The sequence below is a fragment of the Chelonia mydas genome, chromosome 14, assembly GCF_015237465.2.
Source record: "Chelonia mydas isolate rCheMyd1 chromosome 14, rCheMyd1.pri.v2, whole genome shotgun sequence".
Lineage (NCBI taxonomy): Eukaryota > Metazoa > Chordata > Testudines > Cheloniidae > Chelonia > Chelonia mydas.
The window spans coordinates 30,956,632-30,981,144 of record NC_051254.2 but is presented as its reverse complement, the minus strand read 5'-3'; the positions used below and the strand labels follow the sequence as shown (position 1 = coordinate 30,981,144).

At 46.6% G+C, this 24,513-nt stretch overlaps 1 protein-coding gene across 1 annotated transcript in view; it reads right to left on the bottom strand.

Moving 5' to 3' along the window:
* The window catches only part of LOC114022087 (zinc finger protein 595), a 59,376-nt gene that overhangs the window by 27,198 nt on the left and 7,665 nt on the right, over nucleotides 1-24,513 (bottom strand). Inside the window, exon 6 of the mRNA XM_037914413.2 lies at nucleotides 3,124-3,402. Within this exon, the coding sequence (XP_037770341.1) occupies nucleotides 3,124-3,402 (279 nt within the window). The remainder of the gene's footprint in view (nucleotides 1-3,123; nucleotides 3,403-24,513) is intronic.

Genomic DNA, 24,513 nt, shown 5'->3' with positions numbered 1-24,513 from the left:
ACCCGCCACCTTCCAAAGACTTGTAGATGGTCTCCTAGCAGGATTGGGAGAATATGCAGTCGCCTACCTTGACGATGTGGCCATATTTTTGGATTCCTGGGCAGAACACCTGGAACATCTACAAAAGGTCTTCGAGTGCATAAGGGAGGCAGGACTAACTGTTAAGGCTAAGAAGTGTCAAATAGGCCTAAACCAAGTGACTTATCTTGGACACCAGGTGGGTCCAGGAACTATCAACCCCCTACAGGCCAAAGTGGATGCTATCCAAAAGTGACCTGTCCCAAAGTCAAAGAAACAGGTCCAATCCTTCTTAGGCTTGGCCGGTTATTACAGGCAATTTGTACCGCAATACAGCCAAATTGCCACCCCACTGATAGACCTAACCAAAAAGAAACAGCCAAATGCAGTTCAGTGGACTGAAGAGTGTCAGAAGGCCTTTAACCAGCTTAAAGCGACACTCATGTCTGACCCTGTGTTAAGGGCCCCAGACTTTGACAAACCGTTCCTAGTAACCACAGATGCATCCGAGCATGGTGTGGGAGCAGTCTTAATGCAGGAAGGACTGCATCAAGAATTCCATCCTGTAGTGTTTCTCAGCAAGAAGCTGTCTGAGAGGGAAAGCCACTGGTCAATTAGTGAAAAGGAATGTTACACCATTGTCTACGCTCTGGAAAAGCTCCGCTTATACATTTGGGGACCGCGTTTCCACCTGCAAACCGACCATGCTGCACTACAGTGACTTCATACCGCCAAGGGCAATAACAAAAAACTTATTCGGTGGAGTCTAGCTCTCCAAGATTTTGATTTCGACATACAACACATTTCAGGAGCTTCTAACAAAGTGGCTGATGCACTCTCCCATAAAAGTTTCCCAGAATCAACTGGTTAAAATAGTCCTTGAGATGTGGAAAATATTGTTAGTCTCTATACAGTTAATAGTATATTTAGAGATACATGTGTCTTAAGTCTTTCTCCTAGAGCTCCAGGAAGAAATCACAGCCAGTATTCCACCCTATCTGTGATTTGGGGGGGCGTCATAAATATAAAGGGAAGGGTAACCACCTTTCTGTATACAGTGCTATAAAATTCCTCCTGGCCAGAGGCAAAACCCTTTCACCTGTAAAGGGTTAAGAAGCTAAGGTAACCTCACTGGCACCTGACCCAAAATGACCAATGAGGGGACAAGATACTTTCAGATCTGGAGGGGGCAGGGACAAAGGGTTTTGTTTGTCGGTGTGATATCTTTGCCAGGAACAGATCAAGGATGCAAGCTCTCCAACTCCTGTAAAGTTAGTAAAAGTAATCTAGCTAGAAAATGCATTCGGTTTTTCTTTGTTTTGGCTTGTAAATTCACTGTGCTGGAGGGAATGTGTATTCCTGTTTTTGTGTCTTTTTGTAACTTTTAAGGTTTTGCCTAGAGGGATTCTCTGTTTTGAATCTGATTACCCTGTAAAGTATTTACCATCCTGATTTTACAGAGGTGATTCTTTTACCTTTTCTTTAAATAAAATTCTTCTTTTAAGAACCTAATTGATTTTTTTTTTCTCATTGCTCTTAAGATCCAAGGGTTTGGGTCTGTGTTCACCTGTACCAATTGGTGAGGATATTATCAAGCCTTCCCCAGGAAAGGGGGTGTAGGGCTTGGGGGAATAGGACTCCAAGTGGTCCCGTCCCTGTTCTTTGTCTAAAACACTTGGTGGTGGCAGTGTTTTACCTAATCCAAGGGCAAAGACTTTGTGCCTTGGGGAAGTTTTTTAACCTAAGCTGGTAGAAATAAGCTTAGGGGGGTCTTTCATGCGGGTCCCCACATCTGTACCCTAGAGTTCAGAGTGGGGAAGGAACCTTGACACCATCACTGGAGATTAAGAGCAGGTTAGACAAACACTTGCCAGGGATGGGATAGATGATATTTATTCCTGCCATGAATGAAGGGGACTGGACTAGATGACTTCTCAAGATCCCTTCCCGTCCTATGATTCTCTAGTCTCTGGTGCTTTATCATACTAACCATTGCATGTAAGGACTTTAATTTTGTTAGCTCAGCCTAGGAGTTTGGACAGGGAGACCACACCAACTCTGTGTACATTTGGTGGCCCATTGGAGTTTGGTGAAATGGGAAGAGGGTGGGGATATTAGCGGCACAGGAAAAAGCCAGCTGGAAACAACAGGCATGATCATCAGCTGCTGCAACTCAGCCTTGCTCCACTGAAGCCAATGGAACTACACTGATATACCCCAGCTCATTTGACCTAAAGAGAGCAAAAGGCCAAGAAGAGTGGGAAGAGCACAGAGCACAAGGGGGGTGGGGAGAGAAGATGGGAGGTAAGAGGCAGCCAGAGGGGAGAGTGCAGTGTAAAACCTTAAAAGGGAGGATATGGAGTTAGAACTTTTTATAAAGCATCAAGAAAGGGCTTTAGGGAAGACACTCTAGAAGGGTAGAGGTGATATGGATAGAGCAATACAAGAAGGAGGGAGAGAGAAATTAGTGGCCTGGAACCCTTGCACCAAATGAAACTAATATCCACAGGACTCTGCAAATGTGTTATTCTTTTCCTCCACCCCTAGACAAGAAGCTTATAGGGTTTTATCCTCTGCATGGAGTTTCTGGTGCCTAATAAAGGCTGAGCTCTGAGTGAAGCTTTTCTTGCAGTTGGGGCAGAGATGGAATCTCTCTCCCATGTGGGTTTTCTGGTGTCTAATGTCTTCTGAGCTCTGACTGAAGCTTTTCCCACATTCTTCACACTTGTAGGGTTTCTCTCCTGTATGGACCCTCTGATGCTTTATAATGTCTGAGCTCACACTGAAACTTTTCCCACAGTCTTTACAGTTGTAAGGTGTCTCTCTCCTGTGTGGGTTCTCTGATGTCCACTAAGGTTTGAGCTCTTTGTGAAGCTGTCCCCACAGTAAAAAGAAAAGGAGTACTTGTGGCACCTTAGACTAACAAATTTATTAGAGCATAAGCTTTTGTGAGCTACAGCTCACTTCATCGGATGCTGTAGCTCACAAAAGCTTATGCTCTAATAAATTTGTTAGTCTCTAAGGTGCCACAAGTACTCCTTGTCTTTTTATGGATAAAGACTAACACAGTTGCTACTCTGAAATCTTTCCCTACAGTGTTGATACGTGTAGGGCTTCTCTCCCATGTGGATTCTCTGATGGGTAAGAAGATTCATATTGCAACTGAAATGTTTTGCACAGTCGGGGCATTTAAAGGGCTTTTCTTCCCAGTGGGTTCTCTCATGTTTAGCAAGGTGCAAGCTCTGACGGAAGGTTTTCCAACAGTTAGGACACTTATAGAGTCTCTCCCCCGTGTGAGTTTTCTGATGTTTTATCAGGGTGGAGCTCTGACTGAAGCTTTTCCCACAGCTGAGGCATTCATAGGATTTATCTCCAGTGTGGATTCTAGGGTGTCTATTAAGATTCAATTTATGAGCAAACCTTTTTCCACCGTCAGTGCATTTCTTGGATTTTCCTGCTCTGCAGATTTTCTACCCTAGTCTAATAAGGGATGAGATGCTACTGTAGTTTTCCTGAGTCACCACATGTCTTTGGCTCCTCTCCCAAGTAGGTTGCCTGAGGGAGTGGGAAGCCTTTTGAGACTTCTCCCATGGTGACTGGATTTAGCCCATGTCTCCCCTGAGCTGTGTCTGACAGGCTTCTTCCCTGCTCAGAAGTCTGGGAAACATCCCCTTCTGATTTTCCTAGTACCATCCCCTATGGTTCAACTTGCTCAGGACCTTTCTCCTGAGAATCCCCCTCCTTGTTCTCATTCACTGTCTCATCACCTGCTGAGAAATAGAGAGAAGCCAGACAGGGAACCTCAGAAAGGGGAATGTGGAGAACAAACCCAAATAACTGTGCGGGTAGGACCAATTCTGCCTTTACACCTCATCCAAACACTCAGGGGGAGGGAGGTAGTGCCAGGCGTCAGTCAGAGTGGGTGGCAAGCCATGAGGGATGTCTGCCCTGAGGATATGGATGGGCTGGGGACAGTCATGTCATGGGTGAAATGAGGTAGAACTGGGGAGCTCACAGGGCCTCAGTGGGAATCCCAGCTGTCTTGTTCATCCCTCAATCAGTTTACTTGATTCCTCACCTAATGCAGGTTCCTGTCAGCATGCCTCTTTTCCCAGAGCCCTGGAGTTCCAGGGCCCATGACACCTCTCCTTGTTCTAGTTGTGAGATCAAGTCAGACTTAGTCACAAATCCTACTAAAGGGGAGGAAATTAGGGTTAAGATGACACAAAGGACCATTGGTGCCAACTGGCAAAGGGTTCACTGTTCTATACAAGCAACTCCTGCCTCAGACTGGACAAACAGGGGGGAGGGATAGCTCAGTGGTTTGAGCATTGGCCTGCTAATCCCAGGGTTGTGAGTTCAATCCTTGAGGGGCCCATTTAGGGATCTGGGGCAAAAATTGGGGATTAGTCCTGCTTTGAGCAGGGGGTTGGACTAGATGACCTCCTGCGGTCCCTTCCAACCCTGATATTCTATGAAACTCACTACACATGACATACCAATTTCATGATAATTATCCAGAAAGGGCAGCATGTGACATCTCTACTGAAAGCTTGTATCATCGATACTCATAACCATTGCAAGATGTAATATTTCAGGAATATTTTATCTATATTGAAAATATGCCCTTATGGTCATAGAGTGAGAGAGAGTCAAAAGGCAATAATATACCTCTGATGGCCCACTCAAGCAGGAGGGAGTTGTGCCCATCCCTGGTCATCTGTTGATATAATGCAATGCTTATTTGTTTACCTTTGCACTAGCCCAAAAAAGTCAATGGAAAAACTATAAACATCAAAGTGAAGTGAAGAGGAACGATATGACAGAGAGGGGATCGCCCTGTCTGGGAATAAAGACACAAACTGGTTCAGGGTGTCACTGGGTGGAGATACCTTGACAAGTGGGCTGCTTCATGACAGACTATGTCTGAGCTCCTTGGGGCTAGCAACAGCTGCAAAGGACTTTGAACTTTGGGGAGATAATCTATTTTATAGGATGAAATTCAATAAGGACAAATGCAAAGTACTCCACTTAGGAAGGAACAATCAGTTGCACACATACAAAATGGGAAATGACTGCCTAGGAAGGAGTACTGCGGAAAGGGATCTGGGGGTCATGGGTGGACCAAAAGCTAAATATGAGTCAAGAGTGTAAACACTGTTGCAAAAAAAAGCAAACATCATTCTGGGATGTATTAGCAGGAGTGTTGTAAGAAAGACACGAGAAGCAATTCTTCTGCTCTAGTCTGGCTGATTAGGCCTCAACTGGAGCATTGTGTCCAGTCTGGGCGCTACATTTCAGGAAGGATGTGGACAAATTGGAGGAGTCCAGAGAACAACAAAAAAGATGATTATGGGTCTAGAAAATATGACATGTGAGGAAAGATTGAAAAAATTCTCTTTAGTCTGGAAAAGTGAAGACAGAGAGGGGACATAACCTTTTATGTACTTGAAAACTGTTGTTACAAGGAGGGAGAAAAATTGTTCTCTTTAACACGAAGCAATTGGGACACGAAGCAATTGGGCTTAAATTGCAGCAAGGGAGGTTAAGGTTGGACATTAGGAAAAACTTCCTGTCAGGGTGGTTAAGCACTGGAATAAATTGCCTAGAGAGGTTGTGGAATCTCCATCATTGGAGATTTTTAAGAGCAGGTTAGAAAAACACCTGTCAGGAATGGTCTAGATGGTGCTTGGTCCTGCCATGAGTGCAGGGGACTGGACTCTCGCTGACCCTTCCAGTCCTATGACTATATATAGGAAAAGGAACTATTGACAAGTATAGGCCCTAGTTGGCATTTTATTATTTGGTTTTATACATAACCATTTGTGTTCATCTCTCACACTTGTGTCTAGTTGAATCTTTGCTTTTTCTTATATAAAACAAAAGGAAATTTTATTTAACTGAACTCAAGTGCTGTGTGCGATAAAGGAGGGGTGGGCTAAGGTTAAATTGGTAAACAAGGGTACCGTGTTCCTCTGGCATTTCTGTGGGTATCTAGTAATGAGGGATAAGCTATTACCAGCAGGAGAGTGGGGTGGGAGGAGGTATTGTTTCATGGTGTCTGTGTATATAATGTCTTCTGCAATTTCCACAGTATGCATCCGATGAAGTGAGCTGTGGCTCACGAAAGCTCATGCTCAAACAAATTGGTTAGTCTCTAAGGTGCCACAAGTCCTCCTTTTCTTTTTGCGAATACAGACTAACACGGCTGTTACTCTGAAACCTGTCATTATGCAAGGCACTGCATTTAGCCGTATGGAGTGGAAATCTATCAACTGCATGAAGAAACTTGTACAGATACAGACAGACATCATCTTCCTTTCCAAATGCAAACAGATGGACATCGTACCAAAAGGACTGAAGGTAAAAAATCCATTACAATCTACATACCACACAGACTATGCTGACAGCTTGTGCCACACGCTCTCAAAGAAACTGCGGAATCACCTGATCAACATCCTCTACAGCAAACAGGGAAAGATTAAGAATGAGCTCTCAAAACTGGATACTCTCATAAAAAAACAACCTTCCACACAAACTTCCTTGTGGCTGGATTTTACTAAAACTAGACAAGCCATTTACAACGCACACTTTGCTTCTCTACAAAAGAAAAAGGACACTAAACTTTCTAAACTACTACATGCTACAAGGGACCACAGCAATGGTTCCCTCAACCCATCCAGCAATATTGTTAACCTATCCAACTATACTCTCAGCCCAGCAGAAGCAGCTGTCCTATCTCGGGGCCTCTCCTTCTGCCCCTCCACCCCCACGAACATGATACAGTTCTGTGGTGACCTAGAATCCTATTTTCGACGTCTCCGACTCAAGGAATATTTCCAAAATACCTCTGAACAACATACTAATCCACAGAGGCCTCCCGACCAACATTACAAAAAGGATTCTAGGTGGACTCCTCCTGAAGGTCGAAACAGCAGACTGGACTTCTACATAGAGTGCTTCCGCCGACGTGCACGGGCTGAAATTGTGGAAAAGCAGCATCACTTGCCCCATAACCTCAGCCGCACGGAACACAATGCCATCCACAGCCTCAGAAACAACTCTGACATCATAATCAAAAAGGCTGACAAAGGAGGTGCTGTTGTCATCATGAATAGGTCGGAATATGAACAAGAGGCTGCTCGGCAGCTCTCCAGCACCACTTTCTACAAGCCATTACCCTATGATCCCACTGAGGGTTACCAAAAGCAACTACAGCATTTGCTCAAGAAACTTCCTGAAAAAGCACAAGATCAAATCCGCACAGACACACCCCTGGAACCCCGACCTGGGATATTCTATCTACTACCCAAGATCCATAAACCTGGAAATCCTGGGCGCCCCATCATCTCAGGCATTGGCACCCTGACAGCAGGATTGTCTGGCTATGTAGAGTCCCTCCTCAGGCCCTACGCTACCAGCACTCCCAGCTACCTTCGAGATACCACTGACTTCCTGAGGAAACTACAATCCATCGGTGATCTTCCTGATAACACCATCCTGGCCACAATGGATGTAGAAGCCCTCTACACCAACATTCCACACAAAGATGGACTACAAGCCATCAAGAACACTATCCCCGATAATGTCACGACTAACCTGGTGGCTGAACTTTGTGACTTTGTCCTTACCCATAACTATTTTACATTTGGGGACAATGTATACCTTCAGATCAGCGGCACTGCTATGGGTACCCGCATGGCCCCACAGTATGCCAACATTTTTATGGCTGATTTAGAACAACGCTTCCTCAGCTCTCGTCCCCTAACGCCCCTACTCTACTTGCGCTATATTGATGACATCTTCATCATCTGGACCCATGGAAAAGAAGCCCTTGAGGAATTCCACCATGATTTCAACAATTTCCATCCCACCATCAACCTCAGCCTGGTCCAGTCCACACAAGAGATCCACTTCCTGGACACTACAGTGCTAATAAACAATGGTCACATAAACACCACCCTATACCGGAAACCTACTGACCGCTATTCCTACCTACATGCCTCCAGCTTTCACCCTGACCACACCACACAATCCATCGTCTACAGCCAAGCTCTGCGATACAACTGCATTTGCTCCAATCCCTCAGACAGAGACAAACACCTACAAGATCTCTATCAAGCATTCTTACAACTACAATACCCACCTGCGGAAGTGAAGAAACAGATTGATAGAGCCAGAAGAGTTCCCAGAAGTCACCTACTACAGGACAGGCCTAACAAAGAAAATAACAGAACGCCACTAGCCGTCACCTTCAGCCCCCAACTAAAACCCCTCCAACGCATTATTAAGGATCTACAACCTATCCTGAAGGATGATCCAACACTCTCACAAATCTTGGGAGACAGGCCAGTCCTTGCCTACAGACAACCCCCCAACCTGAAGCGAATACTCACCAACAACCACATACCACACAACAGAACCACTAATCCAGGAACCTATCCTTGCAACAAAGCCCGTTGCCAACTGTGCCCACATATCTATTCAGGGGACACCATCACAGGGCCTAATAACATCAGCCACACTATCAGAGGCTCGTTCACCTGCACATCCACCAATGTGATATATGCCATCATGTGCCAGCAATGCCCCTCTGCCATGTACATTGGTCAAACTGGACAGTCTCTACGTAAAAGAATAAATGGTCACAAATCAGATGTCAAGAATTATAACATTCATAAACCAGTCGGAGAACACTTCAATCTCTCTGGTCACACAATCAGAGACATGAAGGTCGCTATCTTACAACAAAAAAACTTCAAATCCAGAGTCCAGCGAGAAACTGCTGAATTGGAATTCATTTGCAAATTGGATACTATTAATTTAGGCTTAAATAGAGACTGGGAGTGGTTAAGTCATTATGCAAGGTAGCCTATTTCCCCTTGTTTTTTCCTCCCCCCCCTCCCCCCAGACGTTCTGGTTAAACTTGGATTTATGCTGGAAGTGGCCCACCTTGATTGTCATGCACAGTGTGGGGAGAGTGGTCAGTTTGGATGAGCTATTGCCAGCAGGAGAGTGAGTTTGTGTGGGGGGGGGTGAGAAAACCTGGATTTGTGCTGGAAATCGCCCACCTTGATTATCATGCACATTGTAGGGGGAGTGGTCACTTCGGATGAGCTATTACCAGCAGGAGAGTGAGTTTGTGTGTGTATGGGGGTGGGGGAGTGAGAAAACCTGGATTTGTGCTGGAAATGGCCCACTTTGATTTTCATGCAGGTTGTAAGGAGAGTGGTCACTTTGGATAGGCTATTACCAGCAGGAGAGTGAGTTTGTGTGTGTGGTTTTTGGAGGGGGGTGAGGGGGTGAGAGAACCTGGATTTCTGCAGGAAATGGCCCACCTTGATTTTCATACATATTGTGAAGACAGTGGTCACTTTGGATGGGCTGTTACCAGCAAGAGAGTGAGTTTGTCTGTGAGGGGACGGAGGGTGAGAAAACCTGGATTTGTGCTGGAAATGGCCCAACTTGATGATCACTTTAGATAAGCTATTACCAGCAGGAGAGTGGGGTGGGAGGAGGTATTGTTTCATGGTGTCTGTGTATATAATGTCTTCTGCAATTTCCACAATATGCATTGTTAGGGGGCTTATTCCTTCACCCACTCACTTCCCTGGTCCTTCTCGCATGAACAGAGAGCAACAATACCCGAAGTCCAAAGGTGCAAACAATTCGATGTTTATTGGGGTGAACTTCCAGCAAGCATGATTCCAGTTTCCTTCCTTAGTATCCTCCTTCCCAGCTCTGACACCACAGAGCCTTACACCTGTGTCCCTGTTCCCATTCCTGCCCTTAGCCAAACATGATTCCAATTTCCTTACTCCCATTCCCTGTTCCCATTTCCCCCTTTAGCAAAACATGATTCCAATTTCTCCACCCCCATTCCCTGTTCCCATCTCTCCCACGCCCACCCCCTCCCACCAAGGCCCCCTCACTTCCTCATTGACTACAGATTATATAGTAAAACTTGAGTTCTGCTTAGCTATACCTTAACCAATCATTTTCCTGAAATTTAACTAACCAATCCTAACATATAGTAACATGATTATGTAACCAATTATATCCCACCACCTTAATTAGTTTACACCCAGCAAAATTAATTATACAGCAGACAGGAACAATCACAGAACCAGACAGAGATTATACAGACAAACAATAGCAAAGTGGGAACTATAATGACAAAACAATACAGAAGTGAGGATTTCACATCCCAGTATTGATAAGTGAGTTCGTGCCAGACAGGATGCTGTTTCCTTTTACATTTTCTAGGCACTTCCCTTTCTCTGGAGGTGATAGGCATTATCAGGACAGGATTGTATTCCTAACAGCCCAATAGCACCTTCTTTCAATGTGACTAGTTTGGAATGTGAGGATGTGACCTGTCGCTTCCTAGCTTATGGCTGCCTCTGCTGCTTAGCCAAAGGCCTTAGCTTAAGCACAGGGCCTCAGACTGTCACAGTAAGAAAAGGCCCTTACACCGGCAGACAGTGATTTTGATTCTCTTTTGTACCTCTATAACTAGCCAAGTGATAAGAATACACCAAAATTCTTAGAGTATAGGCCTTTACAGACAGGCCTGAATATCTATATCCTAACACTCCACCCCTTTTTTTTCTTTTTCTTTTGGGATCCTCCTGCCCAGGTATCCCTGGAAAAGCATAGGACATATGGCGACACATTTCCTGATAGGGCCAGGCATCAAGGTGGAAGGTGTCGATATTCCATTTGTCCCACTGCCCCTTGTGTAGTATAGTGCCCTGCACCTTCTCTCGTACGGGCATACCACACCTATTCCAGTTAGTGTTCCAGACTTCCCATTATAGTGGGCCCGAGAAGGTTGAGTCCGGGTTGTCTAGTACACTGTAGGGTTTGGAGGGCTTATTACATTCCTTATAGGTTATCTCCCTATGCAACGTAACATAACATCAGCAACACTGAGTCCTGACCACTGCAGTATGGTCCAACATTCGAGACACCCCCAAAACACTGCCTCTCCTCCTTTGATAAGGTTAAAATTTTGTCAGCGCCATCCTGTAGTGTGTATTGTAAGTGTGTCCAACTGTTGGCGCTTGCAGCAAGTTGCTCTTGTAATCTTTGTGTACTTTTGTCCATATTGTGTGTCCATTGAATATCCACAGTGAAATTTGGTATTGTCCAAACCAATTCAACTACTTGGTACGGTATGGGGTAGTAGGTGCTGGTTCGATTGTTTACAACAATTAAGTCCACTGATCCATTGGTGCACCATAGTCCAGGTGGCAGTGTATAGAAGCTCATAATTTTGTCATACACTGGAAGGATTTTGCCTCCTAGTGTTATATTGCAGGATTGGATACATTCCCAACAGAATACACCGTACCCCATATACATTACCCCTAAATGCCCCCCCTTTGCAATAGGCCATTGATCCTGCTCCTCCATAGTCATAGGAGAGGGGCACATCCATATTCCTCCTCTGGATATACAACTACTTAATGTGATGACAGTCCAGTTTACCCCATTCCATCCCCCCCACCTATTCCCTAGTGGCTCCCAACGTGCTCCCCCTTCCCTACTTACTCCCATAGGGGTCAAGGGAACCACCTTATTTGCATTTCCTTCCCATGGTATCATAGTAACAATTACACAAGAACTCTCCCCACAGGTCGGGGATGTTATTTTCCAGGTAGATGGGTATGTTTTTGCAATTGTGGATAGATATGGGCTAGCCTCCCGATTTAATACTGAAGGCCATTGTTCTGACCAAGCATCTTTCATAATATCCATTAACATTATTAACTGAGCATTTTGAATACCTACGCACACTTCTCCCCATGTTAGTCTTCTGAAGCCATCCTCTACCCATGTCACCAGGTCCCCTGCCCAATGAGTTAACTGCAAGTTTACTTCTACTGCTGTCCTCCACCCTGTGGCAACTGCTGATAGATGCTGTGCCATTAATTCATTAATTTGTTGTTGAAATTTCACATTTTGGCTTACTAATTGTTTGGTTACCCACTCGTCCCCCAGATTCCATGTACCCAGCATAGTGTTCCCAGCTGCCCACAATCCCCTTTTCCGACGACGATTCCAGGTGTGTCCCCTCACCCATGCATTGAATTGTTGTTTCAATCCTTTTATGTACATACTACAATTAGGGTGGATTTGGTCCACCCACCATTCCTTGGGGCGTACCACCCATGTAATAGAGTGAAAGGACACGTTAAAAAGTGCTGGCTGCACCTGCTCCCACAATGGCTCCCAGACATTTGCTCGTCGGGGAATATTCTTGGCTCCAGGCTGTGGCCACTTTAAATTTGGATTCTTCCAACTTGGCATCCATATCACCTGTAGGGTTACATTCTGTAAAATGGTTAACTCATCGTACATCCAGCGTCCCAAAGGGGATTTTACGCCTAATGTAATATGTACATAACAATCACACCCTCAGGGATTATCTTCCATGGAAGTACCATTGTGGTTACATATGGTAACATCACACCCTAAATGTGGGGCCCTATTTTCCCAAGAGGGTTCATTTGCTCCAGGGGACCAGAGGGTTATATTCTTTGGACCCTCTGTAACAAACCACATAGCTGGGTAACTGTGTTTTCCACTATCGTTAATCATGGCAGCACCCAGGGAGTACCATGCGATATTTCCTGATAAATTTGATATTCTCCACCTGGTTGGGATTCCCCCATCTAATCCATAAACCATATACCGACACTGCCAAATTCCTGTTGGAGTATTAGTGGTACATCTTTCTATGGGGAGATTCTCATAGTCTTCATTAGCTTTATTACCACAGGTTGCATGTGTAGCCGTCCATGTGTTTCCTCCTTTTGACACTTCACATCGTGGGATCTGAATAGAATTTGTAAATGTGACAATTGTGATTAGCACTAGTAATTGTTCCATCCAGGGCCAGGGAATTTTCATCCTTTTCTCCTTTTTGAATTAACCTGTAATACACACATAACAAAATTTACACGTCCCCTTTCCCAATCCTCTGTTTGTACCTTTTTATTTGCGTGCAGTGAACCCACTCCCGTCCTCCATTCTCTGTACCCAGTAATAGCAGACTGGGCCCTAATTGGTCAAGGACAAGATAGGGGCCCTTCCATTTAGGAGCTGGGAATGGATGGTGTTGACCTGGAATCTTGTACATCACTAGATCTCCCATCATGGGTAGATCATGCTCCCCAGGCAGGTCATACCATGCTTTGACTCTTGCTGCTCCTTGCTCGTCTCGCCAGGCCACCGCCTGCTGTACTTGTTTTACATGTTCGATTAAAGTTAAAATCCATTCTTGTGTTAAGCCATGTGTAGTGACTTCCCCAGGTACTGGGGTAAGTAGATTTTCCCACCGTTCCATAGGCCTTCCCATGAGAGCTTCATATGGAGAAAATCCTGTGCCCTTTGATTCTCGGGCCCTTATTCTCATTAAGACAAAGGGCAGTAACTGTGACCAGTTTTTTCCTCCGATTTCCACTCCCTTTCTTAGCTCACTTTTAATGGTGCGGTTCATGCGTTCCACCTGCCCCGCAGCCTGGGGGTGATAAGCAATATGGAACAACTGTGTGATTCCAGTGAGGGCTGATAGCTCCCCTAACAGATCTGACCGAAAAGCAGCTCCTTGATCTGAGTCAATCACCTTTGGGACCCCCCAGCGAGTGAATACCTCATTTACCAGTATTGCAGCAGTTACCCGGGCAGTTTGATACTTTGTGGGGAAAGCTTCCACCCACCGGCTGAAAGCATCCACTACCACCAACATGAATCGTTTTTTCCTGTGATCGGGTGGTAAGGGTCCTGTGTAATCAATCTGTATTCTTTCCCATGGTCCCCTTGGGGTTTGTCTCATTAATTCTCCCCTTAGCACCTTGTGAGGTGGGCTGTGCCTGGCACAGTCCAAACAACGTTCCAGATGTGATTTTAAATCAGCTGCCATTCCTGGCCACCAGCACAACCTTTTTAAAGTTCCCAGTGCCTCCTCAAACCCAGGGTGTCCCCCTGCCAAGCTTCCATGCACCCAGCTTAAGAAAGCCGTCCGACTTCCCTGAGGGCACAACATTACCGGTCCCTCAATTGTTAAGACACACCAAATCCCTTCCATTAGTTCCACCTTTGGCACATGCCTGTCCCCAAGTTTCATGATGCCTTCCAGTCCTGGGTCAGATTCCTGCAACTCTCGAATTCGCCCTCCCCGATCTGTATCCACCCCGCTTCTTGTTATCACTGCTACAGGCACTCTCTCTTCTGGTTCCCAGGGCCATGGGGGTGCCTCTGTTGCAGCCCGCCTGGCCTCTACATCAGCCAGATTATTTCCTTTGCTTAGGGGTCCTGTTTTCTTGTGTGCCTTTACCTTTACCACATTGATCCGTGTAAAACAGTGACTCAGCTCCTCCACTCGCTTCCACCAGGTAGCATGCTTGATTGTGGAGCCGTCTGTTGCCCTGAAATGATTATCTGCCCACCATCTCAGCATTAATGTGGCACCACGAAATACATAATCTGAATCTACCACCACCCAACATTCTGGCTCCAATTTGGGATCCACTTCATTTAAAGCTGTTAGCAAGGCTGCCAGTTCTGCCTCCTGAGCTGACTTTGCTTCTAGTGAGAAACCAATGGTGCTGACTGTCTCATTGCCTCTGATTCCCACAACAGCTAAGCCTGCAGTTTTCCGTCCCCCTTGATACCTACAACTTCCATCCAAAAACCATACCAGTGTCCCCTCTTTTACCTGATTGGGGTTAGCCGCCCGAAACACCTGATGTTGGGTTTTACCTGGGCTGGCTTCACATTGGTGTGGGGTGCCAGCCAGATGTAATCCAGCTACCCAGACTGTGGGTTCCTTTAACACCTCTGCTGTAATGTTTTCTGCCTGTAGAGCCAGCAACCATTTAGCAATACGCTGCCCACTCACTTGTCCCTGTAAGATAGTGTGCATGTTTAACAGCCGCAGGGGGTCATGATGAGATCGGACTATTACTTTCTGCATTCCCGTAAGGTATTTAAATTTCCCTACCCCCCAGTAGGTGCACAACAGCACCTTTTCACACCATCCGTACTTCAATTCCACAGCACTCAAAAGTCGAGAGGCAAAGGCCACAGGTCGGTCCTTTGCTCCATATTCCTGTGTTAATGCACAACCAATGGTAGTGTCCGATACCAAAGGATACAGATAAAAGAATTTCTCCCCATCCGGGGAGGCCAGCACTGGAGCACTGGCCAGGTTTTCCTTTAGCACTCTCACTGCCTCAGTACACTCTTCTGACCATTCCCAAGTTGAGGCTCGGGTTAGATCAAATAGAGGCTGGGCTATTTCTGCATAATTGGCCACAAAATCCCTGCAAAATCCAGTTAGACCCAGAAAACTTTGCAAGCTTTTAACATCCGTAGGCAGTGGCAGGGACTGGATCAGTTGCACCCGTCCCTTATCGATTTTCCTTCCCATCTGAGACACTTCCACTCCTAAGTAGGTCACTCTTGTCTGTCCCATCTGAGCCTTTTTCCCATTGACCTTCAATCCTGCTCTTGCCAAAGCTTGCAGGACCTGCTCAGTTAGTTCCCTGTCTTCTTCCTCTGTCCCTGACATTAGCAACAGGTCGTCTACATATTGTATGCACCTTGCTGAATCCACCCCCTCCAGAGCCTGTCTCATGTATCTGTGAAAAATTGCAGGGGAGTCCCTATATCCCTGGACTGTCCAGCAGAATTGTCTGCCCTCCCATGTGAATGCAGTTTTATACTGACATGAGGTAGCTAGTGGCAGAGACCAAAACCCATTAGCTATGTCCAAAACAGTGAAAATTCGGAATTGGGGTCCAATACGGGCCAACATTTCAGGGTACGCTGCCACCACTGAGGCTGGTGAATTGGCCAGAGCATTTAGTGCCCTGTAGTCCACAGTGAGGCGCCAGGTACCATTTGGCTTCCTCACGGGCCACACAGCAGCATTACAAGGGGATGCAACTGCCCGAATCAGTCCCCTCTGTTCCAATTCCCCAATAGTTGCCCCCACCTCTGCCAGTGCCTCCCGAGGAATAGGATACTGTTTCTGTGGGGGAGGGTCCCCTCCCTCCATCAGTATCTCCATGCTGCCCCTACCACAATCCAGGTTATCCTTCGCCCACACAGGGATGTGTTCCCACCCAGCCGGGGGTGGTGGGAGGGCATGTGCTGCTTTAATGGTCATAGTGGCTATCCCCATGGGATTGGTATAGCCCTGACCGTCCTGCATTTGTCCCAGTAAACACACCCAATTGGCTAAATCCAGTACAAGTCCCAGTTTGTGTAAATCTCCTGCCCCCAACAGATTAAGCATATCATTACAACCCCACATAATCTCCCCTTCCCCCCAGATTCCTTTGATTTGTCCCCACCTCAGGGTTAACTGTGTCTCCCCTCCTGTTGCCCCTACAATTGTCACAGTCCCTTCTGAGGGTCTCCCCTGCCCCCATGTGGTTAAACTGATGGCTGCTCCAGTGTCTATCAAAAAATCCCTCATGGGACTCCCTTCGATTGCCCCCTGGAGCGTGGGGCGACCAGATGCATCCCGTCCTAAACTGAGAACATGGACAGGACGCCTCCCAGGGCACCCCTAAGTTGCAGCACCCACCTCTGTCCCTCCCACTGGTTCATGGGGGGACCGGGGGTCCTGGCACCGAACACATTCCTGTCTCCATGCAAAATTGTGTGTCTGGCATTTCAGGCAGTCCCAGTCCCTTGGTCTCCGGGACCACTTTCCCCCTGATCTGGTAAGATCATGGGTAGTCAGTTTAGCCTGCAGTCTCTGGATCTGTTGCTCTATAGCTGCCCGCTCGTCCCTGACTACCCTCCCAAAGCCACGAACTCTCCCTCTACCTCCTCCTCTCCAGGCTGACCCACTCCTTTCCACCTTGTATTGATCCCCCGCAGTAATAGCATGGACTGGCTCTTCCCCCTGATGCATCTGCCTCCACACGTCTGCCTGTTCCAGAAACTGGGGTAGCTGATTGGGAGCAAGTTCAGGGTGCTGCAACCTTAAATGCCCCACGAACTGCAGATTGCTCAGCTCCAACCATTTCTCCAGCAATTCCACACCCCTACCCTGCTCCACACCCCCACCAGGTCCCAGTGCCCCTGCCTGTGGCAACACCCATGGACCATCCAGGGGATTCACCCAGCACCGTGCCCATGCCTGTATGCGATTAAGTGTATCCCGCCCTGTTTCCCCAGGGATTCGCTTCATCTTATTCATCCCCGCAGTACGAGAGTACACCCCAAACAAGTGTTTTGCCACCTGTCCGGGGATTAGAAATGGGTGTGCCACTCCTGCCACATCGATTCCCAAGGTACCTCATCCCAAAAGACTACGCCATAAGATCACCTGGTCCTCACGAGTTAGACCCTCCATCTCCCTGTCCACCTCCACTAGCCACAGCACAAACTGATCCCAATCATTCCGGGGTACCTTTCCCAAACGGCCCAGTACTGCCTCCCGGTCCTTCAGGGACAAGGGGCGGATTTCTGCCTGTTCTACTACTTGTGGGGCATGGTCCCCCCACCCCGCAACCGGGGCCACTATTCCTGCCTCCTGCAGTTCCTCCCGGGTAGCCTCTCTCGCAGGGGCTGTAACTGTGGATCGCCGGCTTACAACGTCCACTGGCAGTGGTGGGTACAGTGTTTTTTCAGGGTAGGGTGGTGGAGGTGTCTCCTTCAGTTCCATTAGTGGGGCGGATGGTTTGGGGTCCCCAAGTCCATTGCCCCCATGTTTACAATGATACAATTCCTCCTCTAAGTCTCCTACTCTCCCCAGCAGTTCGTCCCTCTCTCTCCGGATTGCCTCACAAGACTCCTCTGTCCGTGCAGCATCCCGTGCCTTCAAATCTGCTACCTCTACTGCTAACACAGATTTTTCTGTTAAAATCCGTTGCTGATCCACAATCCCCTCCAAATCCTTAATGTGTTGGAGGAGATCAGCTTCCCTTTTTACCCAGTATGCCATCCCAGCACACAAACCTTGTAATACCATTCCCTTTTTCCTACACTCCTTTCCCTTGGGGTCTCCCAAAACCTCTCCCATCTCCTTCTCAATCTCATCCCAGGTGAACCCCTGCACCTGGTATGGGCCCTGATTCTTCCTTATCCATTTGTTCAAAAAATCCGTTACCCCAGCTTGCCAGAACCCGCAACTACCATCACGAGAGTTCGCCATACACCCTCCAAGCAGCTGCGCGGACTGTTGGGGAGGGGGACTTACAGGCTGCCACTCACCTATCCAATGCGATGTATCCAAGTCCCGGCACCAAGATGTTAGAGAGCTTATTCCTTCACCCACTCACTTCCCTGGTCCTTCTCGCATGAACAGAGAGCAACAATACCCGAAGTCCAAAGGTGCAAACAATTCGATGTTTATTGGGGTGAACTTCCAGCAAGCATGATTCCAGTTTCCTTCCTTAGTATCCTCCTTCCCAGCTCTGACACCACAGAGCCTTACACCTGTGTCCCTGTTCCCATTCCTGCCCTTAGCCAAACATGATTCCAATTTCCTTACTCCCATTCCCTGTTCCCATTTCCCCCTTTAGCAAAACATGATTCCAATTTCTCCACCCCCATTCCCTGTTCCCATCTCTCCCACGCCCACCCCCTCCCACCAAGGCCCCCTCACTTCCTCATTGACTACAGATTATATAGTAAAACTTGAGTTCTGCTTAGCTATACCTTAACCAATCATTTTCCTGAAATTTAACTAACCAATCCTAACATATTGTAACATGATTATGTAACCAATTATATCCCACCACCTTAATTAGTTTACACCCAGCAAAATTAATTATACAGCAGACAGGAACAATCACAGAACCAGACAGAGATTATACAGACAAACAATAGCAAAGTGGGAACTATAATGACAAAACAATACAGAAGTGAGGATTTCACATCCCAATATTGATAAGTGAGTTCGTGCCAGACAGGATGCTGTTTCCTTTTACATTATCTAGGCACTTCCCTTTCTCTGGAGGTGATAGGCATTATCAGGACAGGATTGTATTCCTAACAGCCCAATAGCACCTTCTTTCAATGTGACTAGTTTGGAATGTGAGGATGTGACCTGTCGCTTCCTAGCTTGTGGCTGCCTCTGCAGTGAGCTGTGGCTCATGAAAGCTCATGCTCAAATAAATTGGTTAGTCTCTAAGGTGCCACAAGTCCTCCTTTTCTTTTTGCGAATACAGACTAACACGGCTGTTACTCTGAAACTAGGTATTTAACAACCAGCTAGTACAAACAAGACCCCTTTGTGCTGGAAGCAGGTGGCGACAGGGTGAGAGTAAAGGCATGGCTGCTATGCAGTGTTCCTGGGGCAGAGGTGACATTTCATGGGAGCAGATGGGAAAATATTAGCAGAGGCTTTTGGGGACAATAAGATGTCTCTTGGGAGTCGTGGTAGGCCCTTTGCAAGACTTCAGGGATCTCCCTGGATTTAACGACTCTGTCACAGCAGCAATGTTAGACCACTATCCCACTGCTAAGCATACACAGCTACATCTCTGAGGATGGAGCAGTGGAGTGTGTGTGGGTACACGTACAGAGACTGGCTATCAAACTCCAGACATAGCATGTGGTCCGACTCTGGGTGGATGATAGTGGAACAGTGTTATTGTGCTGGCTGAGAGAGGAGTGCTTGTTGGTGCAAACAGGCACTCCAGGGTTTGGCTCTTCCCAACCCTGACTCAGGTGGTGGTTCGAGGATGTGCCTCATTTTACTGTTTCTGCCCGGCAGCAGGGAGGAAGCTGCCCCAGATCCTGCTCCCACAAGTGAATACACATCATTGTGCCTGTGACTTATTCCAGGGATTTGCCTGCTGGTAATAGTTTGACAGCCACCATCTTGGGTAACACATCAGGGACTGAAATGGTGACCTCTAGAGTTAAAGTCAGGAGCTGCTGCAACTGACCGAAGCCTCTTTATCTGGGGCTATGGCAGAAGGATATCCTCTGTGGGATGGGCATTGAAGAGGAGCTGCAGCACACCTTTACCAGTGGGTAATACCAACACACCAGTGACTACGCTGCAAAGTGTCCTAACAGCACCCACCATGGACAGATCCCTAGCAAGTCTGTATCTTTCTTACCCCTTGGCAACACTTGTCTAATCTGACTAACCTTGACCTGGGGAAACGGCTCTTTACCCAGTGAGATCAGTGCCTCATAATTCTCCTGCATGACATCCCTATAGAGGGCTTTCTGACAAGGGTCCAGCAGAGCTAATTCTTCCTTGAGAAATACACAGCCACCTCTCTGAAGGTCACCAGTCCCTGAAACAACAGCTGCTAGTACTCTGCTCCAATGAAAACCCCACCAGGTCAATGAGAGGGACCCCAGATTGTCCCCTCTGCTGTGCCTTTCAATGACAATTGTAGTTCCACCTCCAAATTAATTCCTTATTCCCAAGGGTGACACTTATTCCAGTTGCACATTCTCCCCTTCACAGACCTGTTCCTCTCCCGTCTTTATTATAAATTAGATACAGCAGGAATCACGCCATGAAACTGTCACCATAGCAATATTGCTCTTTGCTTCCCATCCTCTCACCTCTCTGCTAGAGCTGCTCAGAAAATGGAACTTCCATCCTGCAGGAGATTCTTTTCTTTTCACTGGGGTGAAGCTATGAAATAGATTTTTTTTTCCAAACTTTGGCTATTTGGATATGTCAAAATGAAATGTTTTCCTGTTGATTATCCCAACAGAAATTTGAAAAAAAAAAAAAGTTGAAATCAGCATTTCCTTACAGAGAACTTCATTTCTGACTGAACTATATATTTTGATAGGAAAATCCAGTCAGCTCTCCTCCTTCCTTGTGAGCTACAGCACCCATTTAGATCTCCGCACAGCTGAGAGGTTCAGCCAGAAATTCACCCACGGCTGGAAGCCATCACAGCAGCCCCTACCCTGCACAGAGAAGCAAGATGCTGTTTCTTGGGCAGTAGCTCCAGGGCACTTTAGAGGGTTAACTCCTGTCCCACAGATAGGGAATTTTCCATCCCCACCCAGTGCACCTATTCTTAAAACCAAGCCCATATTAAATGGGTCTAGTAGCTTTTGACCCAGTCACACCTGTGTATTTAGTGCATGTCGGCCCCACATCAGAGGAATTGCTGAAAATCTCCTACCAGTTCCAGCTCCACTGCAGCCATTTCCCTTCCCTGGCAGAACAAAGTGATTTGGAGTAAAAAACCCGGATGTTATTCTGTAGCCTGTCAGGGTGAGAAGGGTGACTGGGGAGGTTCCAGAAAGGGATTTGGTCCTTTTCACACCCCACTTCCCCCCAGACTCTCTCCCTGCATATGCTTTAAATTCTGCCTTTCAGCACACAAGCCCTAAATCATCCTCCTCGGGGGTTACTGAAGGAGGCAAACTAAAGAAAGGGAACAAAGATAGAATCTGCACCCAGAAGCCTGTGCAATCAGGGTTTGTCTACACAGAACAATTCAAGAAAAATAATCTGAATTAACTAAAGGTGTGAATTTAAACAGATTAATTAAAATGCCTTAAACTCCATGTTGATATCTTTATTTAGAATTTAAGTCACCCAATGTGAATTAAACTAAACTGCATTAAGGCCACTTTAATCTGAATGCAAATGTCCATACAGGGGTTTAGTGCCATTTAATTACTCTGTTTTAAATTCATGACTTTTAGTTAATTTGGATTAAATTTCCTGAGTGTTCTCCATATAGATAAACCCTTTGTGTGGTGTAATGGCTAGAAATCACTAGCCATTACACCCCAGCAGCGCGGGGACCAGCAGAGGCAGGAACTGGCTTTTCCTCTCCCTGCTCCTCCCCAGGGAAGTCAATCTGCCCGGGGTGCTGCAGGGAATGGGGCTGGGCAGGGCTGGGAGCCGGGAACCTCCCTCCCCACTGGCAGGCGCAGCAGGAGCAATCAGTCTCTGCCCGTCTCCCTCCCCTCAGGCTGGGAGACTCGATCCCTGACCTGCCCCGGCCTGGGGCGGTCGCTCTCCCGGAGCTGGCTCGGCTCTTGCAGGCTCTCGTGGATGGAGGCAGAGCCTGGGGGAGGGTCGGGGAGGGTAGCGGCTCTGGGACTCGCTGAGCACCGCCTGGGAGCAGAGCTGGGGCGAGGAGGGGCCGTTGGTGCAGAGTCACTTTCCTGCCCGGCCCCAGCCCTTCCCCCCGGTCTCTCCCCTCACCTGCAGGCTCCGGCTCAGGGGCTGGTTCCAGCCACCGCAGAAAGTCCCCCAGGGCTGGGCACAAAGGGTGGTTAATGCAGATCTCTCCCCTCACAGACCCCGAGCAGCTGAGCCGATCAATTGAATTCAGATTCCAGGCTTCCTTCCGCGTCTTAAGAGATGCATCAGCTGCAGCGTCTGACCCAGGAAACTCAACCCTGGTATGTTAGTAGAGCGAGCACAGCCGCCTCCCTTTTCAGTAGTAAACAGTCAATAGAACTATGCTTGGGAGAATTCAAGTTTTATTTTTATAATTTGAACCGATATTGATTTTAAACATATATTAAATTTTTCAGAGTTGTGGGAAGTTGGGGGGGGGGGGTTAGACAATAGTTTGGTTTTTTTTTAATGACAATAGATGTGATTCAAAAAATTAATTTTTATAAGCATTAAAACACAATTTTGCAACATCACATGTCAAAATATACAAAGTAAATTGCCTTAAATCAAACTCTAATAAATTCTCAAGCAGCATTTTTCTTACTTTGCCTATCTATAAATGTAGATGATTATCTATGGAAATATTTTATTGTTGGCTTGTCTCTGTACAGCAAAATAGATGTTTATTGACATTTATCAATTAAAAATCTAATTCTTTCAAGCCTAAATATAACCAAGCAGTCAGGGTTTCAAGGAAAATCATACAACATTTTCCCCATTTTACAAATGCATTCATATTTAATTAATTTGGAAGCCAGCAAAACATCCACCCATTGTGAACCCACTGGACTCAAGTAGTTCTATAACAAAATCTAAAGCAGTGACTATGCCAGGTGAAGTCTTGAGGGTTTGCTGGCGTCTGACGGGTTTATTGTGGGGTGGGCACATCGGCACAATATGGAGCATATGTGATGTCACCAGAAGATAGGTGCACAGCACAGCTAGTTCAGGCATATAATATAATGCCAGAACAGAAAGTTTGGCTCTGGTTGTAGCATGACTGGGCACAGTGTCTGTGTTTGTTTTAAAAACACATCACTGTAGTTGCTGTATTTGGACAGAAGTCAAGGACCAGACTCAGTGGATAGCTCTGTCTGGCCAGCAACCCCTGGCATGCAATCACAGAGGAACTAGTGCCCATTGCCCATTTCCTGGGGTCAAGCAGTGCTGCAGGCAGAATTCTGAGAAAATTCAACTGTTAGTTGAGACCAGCAGACAAGGGAGTTGTGGAGTTGAAAAAGAGGGCCCGTGTGGTTTTCTCTGCCAGATCAAGAACAGGCTTGAGGAATCTACAAAGGAATCTACAGTGAAACAACATGAAACAATGGGTGTCCACATATCTATTCAGGGGATACCATCATAGGATCTAATCACATCAGCCACACTATCAGAGGCTTGTTCACCTGCACATCTACCAATGTGATCTATGGCATCATGTGCCAGCAATGCCCCTCTGCCATGTACATTGGTCAAACTGGACAGTCTCTACGTAAAAGAATAAATGGACACAAATCAGACGTCAAGAATTATAACATTCAAAAACCAGCTGGAGAACACTTCAATCTCTTTGGTCACTCGATTACAGACCTAAAAGTGGCAATTCTTCAACAAAAAAACTTCAAAAACAAACTCCCACGAGAGACTGCTGAATTGGAATTAATTTGCAAACTGGATACAGTTAACTTAGGCTTGAATAGAGACTGGGAGTGGAAGGGTCATTACACAAAGTAAAACTATTTTCCCATGTTTATTCCCCCCCCCCCCCCCCCCATTTCTCAGACCTTCTTGTCAACTGCTGGACATGGTCCACCTTGATTATCACTAGAAAAGGTGTCGTCCCCCCCCCCCCCCCGCTCTCCTGCTGGTAATATCTCACCTTAAGTGATCACTCTCATTACAGTGTGTATGGTAACACCCATTGTTTCATGTTCTCTATGTATATAAATCTCCCCACTGTATTTTCCACTGAATGCATCCGATGAAGTGAGCTGTAGCTCACGAAAGCTTATGCTCAAATAAATTGGTTAGTCTCTAAGGTGCCACAAGTACTCCTTTTCTTTTTGCGAATACAGACTAACACGGCTGCTACTCTGAAACCTATAGTGCCCAAGTTGCTTCAGTTTTGATAAAGCTGTCCACTGTACCAGAGTCAATGAAGAAGCACTTGGAGATGCCCCAGGATTTGTGACTCAGCTAGTATTTGTAGGTGTGGTGCCAGACAGACAGTCCACATTTATTGACCAAGTCCCAAAATGTACTTTTTGGGGTTTTCCCAGAGTGGGTGTTTAGACTCATGAGCAGAGAAAGGATCTTATTCATGGGGGAATGGAGATGTTTTTGAG